The sequence below is a fragment of the Streptopelia decaocto genome, assembly GCF_964273445.1.
Source record: "Streptopelia decaocto genome assembly, chromosome: 1".
NCBI classification, from domain to species: Eukaryota; Metazoa; Chordata; class Aves; order Columbiformes; family Columbidae; genus Streptopelia; species Streptopelia decaocto.
Window position 1 is genome coordinate 212,373,439 of NC_138663.1, and position 11,994 is coordinate 212,385,432.

Here is an 11,994-nt window from a genome sequence, read left to right on the forward strand (position 1 = left end):
GGTTTGTGCAGTAAGAGCTTTGCCCCCGAGGTTTCTTCAGCCACGCGGCAGCGGGCGGCTCCGAAATCCATCTCCATCCATCCCCCCTTCATTTCAGAAAGCGCAAAGGAACAACCGGGCACCCAAATCTGTTCTTACGTTGTTGCTTTTAATTCTTTAGCCAAGCGCGTCATTAGCAGAGCCTGCTTAGCTGCATCGCCGAGGCACCGATGCATTATCGCTCCTTCTCTCCCACACAACCGGCCGAGAAGGGCTTTCCAGGGAGTCAATGCCGAGGACACAAATGGAACCCCCCCAAATTCCTGCCTCCTGCCCCCCCGAGCGTTACCTTGGGCGTTTTGGGCTCTGGGTGGCCTTGGCCTTTGTGTCCAGCTGATGCTGGCGAGACCTCCCCCCAAACTTCATCCCAAGCGGCCGTTCCCCCGGAAGGGCTCGGGGTGACCCCGTCGGGCGCCGCGCTGGGGCCGGGGACGCGTCCTCGTCACCTCCTCACTCTCTGCTTCTCTTTTGCAATCGGCTTCAGAGGATCCGGTGCAGATCAGGTCAGAGCCGCTGCGGTTTGGAGGGCGGACGCGTGGTTTTTAATGTTAACGGAGGGGTCGGGCGGCCGGGGAGGCGGGTGCTGCTGCACAGGGGGTCGTGCTGCCCGTGCCGGTGCCGAGGACAGACCCACGGACACGGGGGGTGACGGTCACAGCGTCACAGCGGCGGGTCCGGCACGGGACGGAATCACCGCAAGGGCAGGCGGGGGGAGAAACTCTGCGGGGTTTGGGTCACAGAGGCCGAGCACAGCAGAGTGATGTACAGGGGATGCGGTTGTGCTGCCGTGGTGCCACGTGCTGAGTGGGTAGATAATGTATAGCCCTGCAGCTCTGGGAGTGCAACATACAGCCCTGCAGCTCTGGGTGTGTAATATACAGCCCTGCAGCCGTGGGTGTGTAATGTATAGCCCTGCAGCTCTGGGTGTGTAACATACAGCCCTGCAGCTCTGGGTATGTAACATATAGCCCTGCAGCTGTGGGTGTAGAACATATAGCCCTGCAGCTGTGCATGTGTAACATACAGCCCTGCAGCTCTGGGTGTGTAAAATATAGCCCTGCAGCCGTGGGTGTGTAACGTATAGTCCTGCAGCTCAGGGTATAGAACATATAGCCCTGCAGCTCTGGGTGTGTAAATTATAGCCCTGCAGCCGTGGGTGTGTAACGTATAGTCCTGCAGCTCAGGGTATAGAACATATAGCCCTGCAGCTCTGGGTGTGTAACATACAGCCCTGCAGCTCAGGGTATAGAACGTATAGCCCTGCGGCTCTGGGTGTGTAACATACAGCCCTGCAGGGAGTGGTGGAGGCAGCAGGGCCTGGGTGAGGCTGGTAGACCCAGCTTTAGTGTCAGGTGCCCTTAAGCCGCTCCTAAGTGTCCCCAGAGCCCGGCAGACAGGAGCCCCAGCGCCGGTCCCTCGCTGGGCTGCAGAGCTGGGCAGAAATGCACCTTTGTTCTCCCTCATCCTCCCACATCTCCCCGCTCCCCACCCTCTTTCTTCGCTCCACGCTTCGCTCTCCGCTGCTTTAATTCACCAAGCCCATCCCCATTTCCTCGTCCCTCACCGCGGCGTTGGGTTCGGGTTCCGGGGCGGCACCGCGGGTCAGAGCCGGCGAATCGGCGGCGCTCACGTCCCGCGGTTCGGCCTGTGGACACCGCGAGTGCCTCAATGTGCCAGCAAGGACGCGGCGAGCGCCGTGGCAACGCCGGGGCTGGGGAGCAGCCCGTGGGAACGGGGCTCCCGGCGTCCCCACGCGCAGCCGCCGCGCTGGGGCTGCGGGAGGGGCGGGCGTTGGGAGCGTTTCCCGGTACCGCGGGGCGGCTGGAAAACGGGCCGTCCCAGAATCACACAGAATCCCAGCATGGACTGGGTTGGAAAAGCCCTCAGAGATCATCCAGTCCAACCCTTGGTCCAACTCCAGTCCGTTGACTAGATCACGGCACTAAGTGCCATGGCCAATCTCAGCTTAAAAACCTCCAGGGCCGGCGAGTCCAGCACCTCCCTGGGCAGCCATTCCAATCCTGACCACTCTCTGCACAGAATTGCTTTCTAATCTCCAGCCTAAATTGAAGTTTAAGCCCCCTTGTCCTATTGCTGATGCCTGGGAGAAGAGCCCAATCCCCACCTGGCTAGAACTGCCCTTCAGGTAGTTCTAGAGAGTGCTGAGCTCAGCTCTAAGCCTCCTCTTCTCCAGACTAAACAAGCCCAGCTCCCTCAGCCTCTCCCCATAGGGCTTGTGCTCAAGTCCCTTCCCCAGTCTTGCTGCTCTTCTCTGGACCCGCTCCAGCACTTCAATGTCTTTCCTGAGCTGAGGGGCCCAGAACTGAACACAACACTCCAGGTGTGGCCTCCCCAATGCAGAGCACAGGGGAAGGATCACTGCCCCTGTCCTGCTGACCACGCTGGTTTGGATACAGGACAGGACACCATTGGCCTTCTTGGCCACCTGGGCACACTGGTGGCTCATGTTGAGCTTCCTGTCCGTTAGTCCCCCCAGGTCCCTTTCTGCCTGGCTGCTCTCCAGCCACTCTGTGCCAGCCTGGAGCGCTGCAGGGGGTTGTTGTGGCCAAAGGGCAGCACCCGGCACTTGGCCCTGTTGAACTTCATCCCCTTGTGTGAGCTGGGGGTGTCCTGTGCGGGGACACGCGCTGGACTCGATGGTCCCGTGGGTCCCTTTGTTCTGTGGTTCAGGAGCAGAAGCCTCACGAACACCAGGGACACGGAGCGGCCCGTTGGGGCTGCGCCTCGCCAAGGGGCCCGCGCTGTCCTGGTCATGTCCCTGCCCTCTCGTCCCAGCCCTGGGCTTGGGAGTGTCCCCTCCGCTGTCCCCTCCTCCTCGCTCCATCCGGCACAACCAGCATGCGCCAAGGGGGTCGTGTCCCCAGGGTCACCCCCGCTGGGTGACCAGAAAGGCTCGTCCTGGGCTGGAGAAGGTCCCAGCAACACGGTCCAGCTGCTGCTGTTCCCTTCTGGAAATCTGTGCCCTTGTGGCCAGGAAGCCAATGGGACCTGGGGTGGGTTAGAAGGGGGTGGTCAGTAGGTCAGAGAGGTTCTCCTGCCCCTCTGCTCTGCCCTGGGGAGACCACACCTGGAATATTGTGTCCAGTTGTGGCCCCTGAGTTCCAGCAGGACAGGGAACTGCTGGAGAGAGTCCAGCGCAGCCACCAAGATGCTGCAGGGAGTGGAGCATCTCCCGTGTGAGGAAAGGCTGAGGGAGCTGGGGCTCTGGAGCTGGAGAAGAGGAGACTGAGGGGGGACCTTATTAATGTTTATAAATATCTAAAGGGTGAGTGCCACGAGGATGGAGCCAGGCTCTTCTCGGTGGCAAACAATGATAGGACAAGGGGTAATGGGATCAAGCTGGAACACAAGAGGTTCCACTTAAATTTGAGAAGAAACTTGTTCCCGGTGAGGGTGGCAGAGCCTGGCCCAGGCTGCCCAGGGGGTTGTGGAGTCTCCTTCTGTGCAGACATTCCAACCCCCTGGACACCTTCCTGTGTAACCTCATCTGGGTGTTCCTGCTCCATGGGGGGATTGCACTGGATGAGCTTTCCAGGGCCCTTCCAATCCCAAACATCCTGTGATACTGTGACAATGAAATCGGCCCCCGTCCTTGGGTCCCTCTCAGCGTGGCCCCGAATGTCCTGCTCCCTCGTCTGGCGGGGGGCCCGTGGCCCAGCGGCCCCCAGGTTGTCCCCAGCATGGCCAGTGCTGCCGGCATCACCATGTCCTGTCCCCACCCTGCGGGAGCGTCTTCCTGAGTTCCAGCTGGATGGATTCTGAGTAACACGGGTTTGCACAGCGCCCTGGGACATCTGAAAGGCGTGTGTGCTCGTGGGCTGGATCAGCCCCCTCGGAGCCCTCTGGACAGCGGGGCAGGGGGAAGAGATTGTCCAACAACTGCAGCACGGAGGGGTCGGGCTCTGCTCCCCAGGAACAAGCGCCAGGAGCAGAGGAAACGGCCTCAAGTTGCGCCAGGGGAGGTTGAGGTTGGATGTGGGAACAATTTCTTCCCCAAAGGGCTGTGGGGCATTGGAACAGGCTGCCCAGGGCAGTGCTGGAGTCACCAGCCCTGGAGGGCTGGACAGACGGACAGGAGGTTCTCAGGCCATGGGCCCGGGACAGCGCTGGGTTATGGTTGGACTGATAATCTTGAGGGGCTTTTCCAACCCAAATGATCATGCGATGAGCAACGTTGGACCCAGCACAGCGACAATCGCCTGCCCCGGGACATGGTGACGGCCACACCTGCAATGGGAGGTGACCCCACACACCGCCCCCCGATGCCCAGGGACCCTCCACGGGGTGACCGGGTCCCGGTGCCCGTCCCTGCGTCCCCCCTCCAGCTGTCCCGGATTGGGTTCGGGGAGGAGAATCCTCCCAACCAGAGGACGATTCTCCATCTGCTGGCGTCATTTTCTCCACGAGCGGCCGCGTCGCTTTTGTCTCCCGCATCTGAAACTGCAGGACCCTGAAGAGCAGGAAGCTCAGCGCCCGGTCCCCGAGCCAACGGGCCTTTCGGATCCCAGCAGCGGGAAACTCACCTTCATTTGCTCCTGACGGCCCCACGGGTGCTCTGCTCTCATGGCCCCATGGGTGCTCTGCTCTCACAGCCCCACGGGTGCTCTGCTCCTCAGCACCGTCCTGCCCGAGAATCAGAGACACAGGTGGTGTGGGTTGAATGGACCTTCAGAACCACCCCAAGTCCCCCCTGCCATGAGCAGGGACATCTTCACCAGCTCAGGGTGCTCAGAGCCCCGTCCAGCCTGGCCTGGGATGTCTCAGGGATGGTTCAGCCACCACCTCTCTGGCCAACCTGGGCCAGGCTCTCACCACCCTCAGGGCAACAATTCCTTATATCCAGCCTGAATCTCCCTCCTTTAGTTTAAAACCATCACCCCTTGTCCTGTCACAACAGGCCCTGCTCAAAAGTCTGTCCCCATCTTTCTCATCGGCCCCTTTTAAGTCCGGAAAGGCCACACTAAGGTCTCCTGGAGCTTCTGTTCTCCAGCTGAACACCCCAACTCTCAGCCTGTCCCCCAGCAGAGCTGTTCCAGCCTCGGATGGTCTCGGTGGCTCCTCTGGTCCCTGCAGGGCTGGTGCCACGTGGCCAAAATCTGCTTTGTTTTTGTGGAAAGGGAGCACGTTCCAGGTACCCGTGGATGAACCAAACCCTGGAGCTCATGTCCAGCCCGGCCCGGCCTCGGCAGCAGATCCATGGCTGTGCCGCCTTCCCTCGGCAGAGGGGACACGGTGACCGTCCTGGCAGAAAGAAGCTCTGGCTTTGCAGGGGTGGGCAGCACCGACACGGACCAGAAACGCCGGGGAAGAGCAGGAGGGTCCTGTAGAAGAGTCGGATTAGAGCTGTTAAGCGAGGGCTCCGGTTTATTCAGTGGGTTTTATTAGAAAATACCCTCATTACCGTTGTGGAGGGTGATGATCTGAGCATCTATCCTGCCTTTGCAAGCACCCCGTGCCGGTCCAGCGGTGCTGGGTGACGCCGTTTGTTGCTGCCGTCACTTTTCCTGAGCATCTGCCCAATTTGGGCATCTCCTCTGGGCCAGCTCCACGGAGAGCGTCTCCAAACGCGCTCGTATTGCCGCCGGTGCGGTACGAGGCCCCGCGGCTCCCGGTGCGCTGTGCGGTGGGTTTGGTGCTGAGCCGGCACAGCGACCCGGGGCTGAGGAACCGGTTGGTGTCACCTCCCGCCTCTCACCCCTTCCACTCCTCCTTCATTTCTGTCCATCCGCCTCTCCCATTCTGCATTTCTCGCCTGCAGCCGGTGCAGACCCTGGGGCAGGGCCGGGTCCCCTCAGTCCCCGTCCCTCCATACCGGGGTGTCCCAGGCAGGGTGACAGCGGGTGACAGCGTGGTGGCCCTCGATACCGGGGTGTCCCAGGCAGGGTGACAGCGGGTGACAGCGCGGCGGCGCGGCAGGGGACAAGCTGTGACCTCCCGCTTCTCCCTCCCTCCTGCCCCCCGTTCCCCGCTCCTGAAAGGATCCAGGGGCTCCCGGGGCGGGCGGTGACAATGACACCATTACAGGGCACATGGGGCCGGCGGCACAAACCGCGGCAGCACCGGGACGGCCCGAGCGCCGGTTCCTCCCTTGGCATTCGGGGTTTGCACCAGCCCCGCTGGGAAGATGGGGAGACGGTGGGTTTGGTGCCTCCTGCGTGCACACGCGGGTCTGGCCGGGAGCGCGGAGCCGGTGCTGGAGCCGCCCCGTCCTGCGGCGGCACCGGCGCCGCTCCCCCCGCCGCGCCGGTTATGGGGTGCGGGTGGTGCCGTGGGCTCCCTGGCCCGGCTCCGGGGCCGTGGGAAGGCCGGGGCTGGCAGGGCTGTGCTCCAGGGAGCCACTGACCGCGCTGGGCCTGCTCCGGGGCCACCGGTGGCCACAGGACCCGCGGGTGACGCCTCTGGACCCCTGAGCTGAGAGCTGAGCACTTGCTGCTGCTGGGACTGGGGCCTCGGCCCTCTGGGTCTGCCCCCGTGGCCACTGCTTGCCCAGCATGGCCAGTGCTTGCGCCCATGGCCAGTGCTTCCCCCTGCCATGGCCAGTGCTTCCCCCAACATGGCCAGTGCTTCCTCTCCATGGCTAGTGCTTCCCCCCCATGGCCAGTGCTTCCCCCCCATGGCCAGTGCTTCCCCCCATGTGGCCAGTGCTCCCCCTCCATGGCCGGTTCTTCCCCCAATGGCCACTGCTCCCCCCATGGCCAGTGCTTCCCCCTCCATGGCCAGTGCTTCCCCCCCATGGCCAGTGCTTCCTCTCCATGGCCAGTGCTTCCCCCCCATGGCCACTGCTTCCCCCCATGTGGCCAGTGCCTCCATCCCATGGCCAGTGCTTCCCCCAACATGGCCAGTGCTTCCTCCATGGTCATTGCTCACCCCATGGCCACTGCTTGCCCCGGGCCCACAGCCGCCGCAGCCTGCGCTGGCCGAGCTGGCTTGTTGGCACTGGGGATGATCCCCCGTCCCCAGGGGTGCCCGTGTCCCCATCCCGGGGTCCCCGTTGCTCTGGCGTGGGGAGCAGCGCCGGTGGGCGATGGGGCAGCGGGACGCGCGTCCCCCCCTCTGCTGCTCCCCAGCGCAGAGTCCCCGCCCGGCCCGGCCCCTTGTCCCCCCTCAGCTGCTGCGTCCCCGTCCCCGCTAACGACCCCTCTCTCGCCGCAGAGACTTAACGCGCTGCGACTCCGACTCGTCCATCCCGGCGCCGAGCGAGCACCAGCGTGTCCCCAGCTCTGCGCCCAAGCTGCTGGCGGCCCGGCCCCCGCTGCTGACCCGCTCCATGGAGGAGGCTGCCCCCGGCCACCCGGCCAGCGCGCCCACCCCCAACGGCGCCAGCCGCCCGGGGGACCCCCCCGCGCCGGGGGCTTTGCCGGAGCGGCCGCCCGAGAGCCCCATGGTGATGAAGAAGATGATGATGGTGAACCACGGCATGGAGAAATCCTCCAGCCTGGGGGAGATCAGCCACCCGGCGGGCGGCAAGCACAGCCACTCGGATTCATCCCGCTCGCACAGCCCCAGCTCCACCGACCCCGACACCCCCTCCCCGATCTCTGACGGCCGGCCCGGCGGCGCCAAGAGCACCCGCATCCCGCAGCTGGCGGCCAAGAAGAGCCCGGGGGACGAGGACAGCAGCCTGACGGGCGACGAGGTCGACCCGGGCCAGAGCAAGAAAAAGTTCCCCCTAAAGATCTTCAAGAAGCCCAAGAAGTAGAGAGAGGAGTGGGGAGAGCAGAACCCGCCGGAGCGCGGCGGAGGGGGGACCCCGCGCCCCCGGCGCCCCCGGCGCCCGAGCCGCCTCCCCCCCGCCGGCAGCGGGAGCAGCTATTTCAACTTATTTATTTCCTGATTTCTCAGAACCAAAATAAAGAAGACGAGCGCTCCCGCGGGGCCGGCCCTTCCTCCCGCCCGCCGCCCCGGCTTCGCTGCGCATGGCTTCGGTTCCTCCGCCTCCGCTCGGCCTCACCGCCTCTGGGTTTGGTTTCAACGTGCTTTTGTTTCCTTATTTTATTTTTTATTGTTTTTATTATATTTTCCTGTTCCTCCCCGGTTCTCCTGGCTCTTCCAACTGGTGCGCAGGCCGGGTGGAAGGTCGGGGTGACGCGGGTGCCGGCGTCGGGGCGCACGGTTCTCAAGTCACCCTTCTCCCCTCGGCCCCGTCGCTGCGGCGGTTCGGGGGGGTCCCTGGTTGTGTGCTCTTGGTGACACGAGCAGGTGAACGCCCTGGGGGGGCTGCCCCTCGTCTGCCCCCCGTGCTGTGCCGGGGGGTGCCGGAGCAGCACCGGTGCCTCGGGGGGTCGTGGGGCCCATGGGGGTGGGGCTGCTCCCCCAAACCCAGGGGGCTCAGAGCGGGGACGCGGGTGATGGGGACACGGGGGACACGGGGCGCTGGGGCCTGACCCGTGTCCCCATGGGGTGGGCTGGGACGGGGCGTTTGGGCACCAGGGGACAGGTGAGAACGTCCATCCCCCGAATCCGGGGGTGTCAGGCTGGGGGCTCTGTGCCCTCCCCAAGGACCAGGGGGATGCGGGGGGGTCCTGCTCAGGGCCCTTGTCACCGTGTGCTGCTCCCAGGGCAGTGGGACAACCCCTGCTCCACAGGGTGACCTGTCCCCAGGGGTGACCTGTCCCCCGTGACACCCCCGCCCCCCCGCACAGCCCTGCAGCCCCCAGCACCAGGGCCGGCAGAGGAGCCGCCCAGCCCCCCCGTGCCCCCCAAACCCACTGCCCGGCACATCAGGACCCCCAGAGCTGTCCCCAGGCTCGGGGTCCCTGTCCCGCCGCCCCCTCCATCCCAAGCCCCGGGAGCTGCCCCGGGGGGACGCACAGGGAGGGGGAGGAGGCCGAGGGACGCACACGTGGACGTGGACGCGCAGGAGGGGCCGGGACGGTGGGTTCGGTTCGGTTCGGTTCGGTTCTGTTCGTTCTGTTCTGTTCGTAGGTGGTAGTTTGACAATTGCACTCTTGCTTTAGATAAGTGAACAGTTCTCTCCATGACTAAGTGCCTGCGCTTCCCCGGGCGGGGAGGGGACACGGACACCACGGGCAGGGGACACGGACACCCTGTCACCCCAGGCAGGGGACATGGACACCCTGTCACTGTGGGGAGGGGACATGGATACCCCAGCACCATGCGCAGGGGACACAGATACCCCGGGCAGGGGACATGGACACCCTGTCACTGTGGGCAGGGGACATGGACACCCTGTCACCACGGGCAGGGGACACGGACACCCCAGCACTGCGGGCAGGGGACATGGACACCCTGTCACTGTGGGCAGGGGACACAGACACCCCTGGAAGGGGACACGGACACCCCGGCACCGCAGGGAGGGGACACGGACCCTGTCACCGCGGGCAGGGGACACAGACACCCCTGGCAGGGGACACGGACCCTGTCACCGCGGGCAGGGGACACGGGGCTGCCGGGGGGGGCGCTGCTCGTGGTGCGGGGCCGTGCGGACGCTGCAGCAGACGGGGCGCGGGATCCACCGCCCGGTGACGCATCCGCCGACTCTGGAGGGTTTTTTGGGGGTGGGGGTCATTTCATAAACCTTTTCAATCCAATAAAGCATGTAGTCTATTTTACCAGCCGGCGGCTGCTGCTCAGTCCTTCCAGCCCTTCCCGCGCTGCACCGGGGGGTCTCTCTGGGGACCGTCCCCCGGCCTGGCCGGTGACAGCGGGGACAGACGGACGCGGCAGAGCCCTGTCCCGCAGGGTCTGGGCTTACACTGGTGATCATGGTCGAGCGGGGACGGTGACCTGGGGCAGCTCTGGGCAGGACAAAGCGCAGGCGGCTCCGCACGTCCTGGTGGCAGCAGCCAGGGTGCAGCGCGTGTCCTGGGGCCGTGGGACGGGAAAATCCCCCCAGGGGCTGTTCCGGAGCCCCTCGCTGCTCCTGCTGCCCCGATGGTGTCTCCTCTTGCACCAGCCGGAGGGACCACCTGGAATCACAGAGGTTTGGTTGAGGGACCTTCCCAGCCCCCAGTCCCCCCCTGCCATAGCAGGGACATCGTCACAGCTCAGGGTGCTCAGAGCCCCGTCCAGCCTGGCCTGGGATGTCTCCAGGGATGGTTCATCCACCACCTCTCTGGGTACCTGGGCCAGGCTCTCACCACCCTCAGGGCAACAATTCCTCATATCCAGCCTGAATCTCCCTCCTTTAGTTTAACCCATCACCCCTTGTCCTGTCACAACAGGCCCTGCTCAAAAGTCTGTCCCCATCTTTCTTATGGGCCCCTTTTCAGTCCGGAAAGGCCGCACTAAGGTCTCCTGGAGCTTCTGTTCTCCAGCTGAACACCCCAACTCTCTCACCTGTCCCCAGCAGAGCTGTTCCAGCCTCGGGTCATTCCTGGGGCTGCTCTGGCCCCTCTCCAGCAGCTCCATCAGTTCCCATCGGTTCAGTCCCATCCCCTGAGTTGTCTGGAACGCAGGTCCGCGGGGCTCCAGGTGTCAGTGGGGCCATCGGTGCAGCCCCCGGGAAACCCAACGTCCATCCAGCACCACTGGGATGTGGCACCGATGTGTCCCCGCATGTGCTGCACCCCATGGCGCGGGCGCACGAGCAGCGGCACGTGTGGGCACAGCCCGTGGGCACAGCCCGGCCGCGCGGCGACATCGCTGCAAACGGAGCTTCAGTGCAACCGCAGCCGCTGGGGCTGCAAACCCGACTGGAGCTGCAAACCTGACCCAGGGCTGCAAACCCGACTGGAGCTGCAAACCTGACCCGGGGCTGCAAACCCGACCTGGGGCTGCAAACCCGACCCGGGGCTGCAAACCTGACCCGGGGCTGCAAACCCGACTGGAGCTGCAAACCCGACTGGAGCTGCAAACCCAGCCTGGGGCTGCAAACCTGACCCGGGGCTGCAAACCCGACTGGAGCTGCAAACCCGACTGGAGCTGCAAACCCGACCTGGGGCTGCAAACCCGACTGGGGCTGCAAACCCAGCCTGGGGCTGCAAACCCAACCTGGGGCTGCAAACCCGACTGGGGCTGCAAACCCGACCTGGGGCTACAAACCTGGCCTGGGGCTGCAAACCCAGCTGGGGCTGCAAACCCGACCTGGAGCTGCAAACCCGACCCAGGGCTGCAAACCTGACCCGGGGCTGCAAACCCGACTGGGGCTGCAAACCCGACTGGGGCTGCAAACCCGGCCTTGAGCTGCAAACCTGACCTGGAGCTGCAAACCCGGCTTGGGGCTGCAAACCTGGCCTGGGGCTGCAAACCCGGCCTGGAGCTGCAAACCCGGCCTGGGGCTGCAAACCTGACCCAGGGCTGCAAACCTGACCCAGGGCTGCAAACCCGACCTGGGGCTGCAAACCCGGCCTGGGGCTGCAAACCCGGCCTGGGGCTGCAAACCCGGCCTGGAGCTGCAAACCCGACCCGGGGCTGCAAACCTGACCTGGGGCTGCAAACCTGACCCAGGGCTGCAAACCCGACCTGGGGCTGCAAACCTGACCCAGGGCTGCAAACCTGACCCAGGGCTGCAAACCCGACCTGGGGCTGCAAACCTGACCCAGGGCTGCAAACCTGACCTGGGGCTGCAAACCTGACCCAGGGCTGCAAACCCGACTGGGGCTGCAAACCCGGCCTGGGGCTGCAAACCTGGCCTGGGGCTGCGTGGTTGTACATGGTTGTGACTCTAAAACCCTCAGTTGAATTCAATCTGCGTTTAAAGCTTTTAATTACCGACGAGACCTCCGTTTCAACAATCTGTCACGACAAGACTTGCAGATACATCTGCTGAGGTTTAGTGTGATGGCCTGGGCTTGTTTGTTTAAGAACTAAATCATTTATGGAGTGGTCATGTCATCGTCACCAGGTAAGTGGTTTTGGTAACTGGCAATGACAAGACTAGTCCTTCACGGTTTTGCTTCTGGAAGGGGTTTTGGGCCACCTTAGCGTTGCTCTGGTTGTTGGGCTGCAGCTGGAGCTGGTAACTGCACACCC

The 11,994-nt window shown here is 64.1% G+C and overlaps 1 protein-coding gene across 7 annotated transcripts in view; it reads left to right on the forward strand.

The window, feature by feature from the left end:
• STIM1 (stromal interaction molecule 1) overlaps nucleotides 1–8,050 on the forward strand; it is a 96,995-nt gene extending 88,945 nt beyond the window's left edge. For 6 of the 7 annotated variants that reach the window (XM_082048623.1, XM_082048618.1, XM_082048620.1 and 3 more), the window contains one exon: nucleotides 7,213–8,050. In XM_082048623.1, coding sequence (XP_081904749.1) covers nucleotides 7,213–7,759 — 547 coding nt within the window. In that variant the 3' untranslated portion in view covers nucleotides 7,760–8,050. The remainder of the gene's footprint in view (nucleotides 1–7,212) is intronic. The other variant, XM_082048622.1, reaches the window with a different exon arrangement.
• The last annotated feature ends 3,944 nt before the right edge of the window (nucleotides 8,051–11,994 follow it).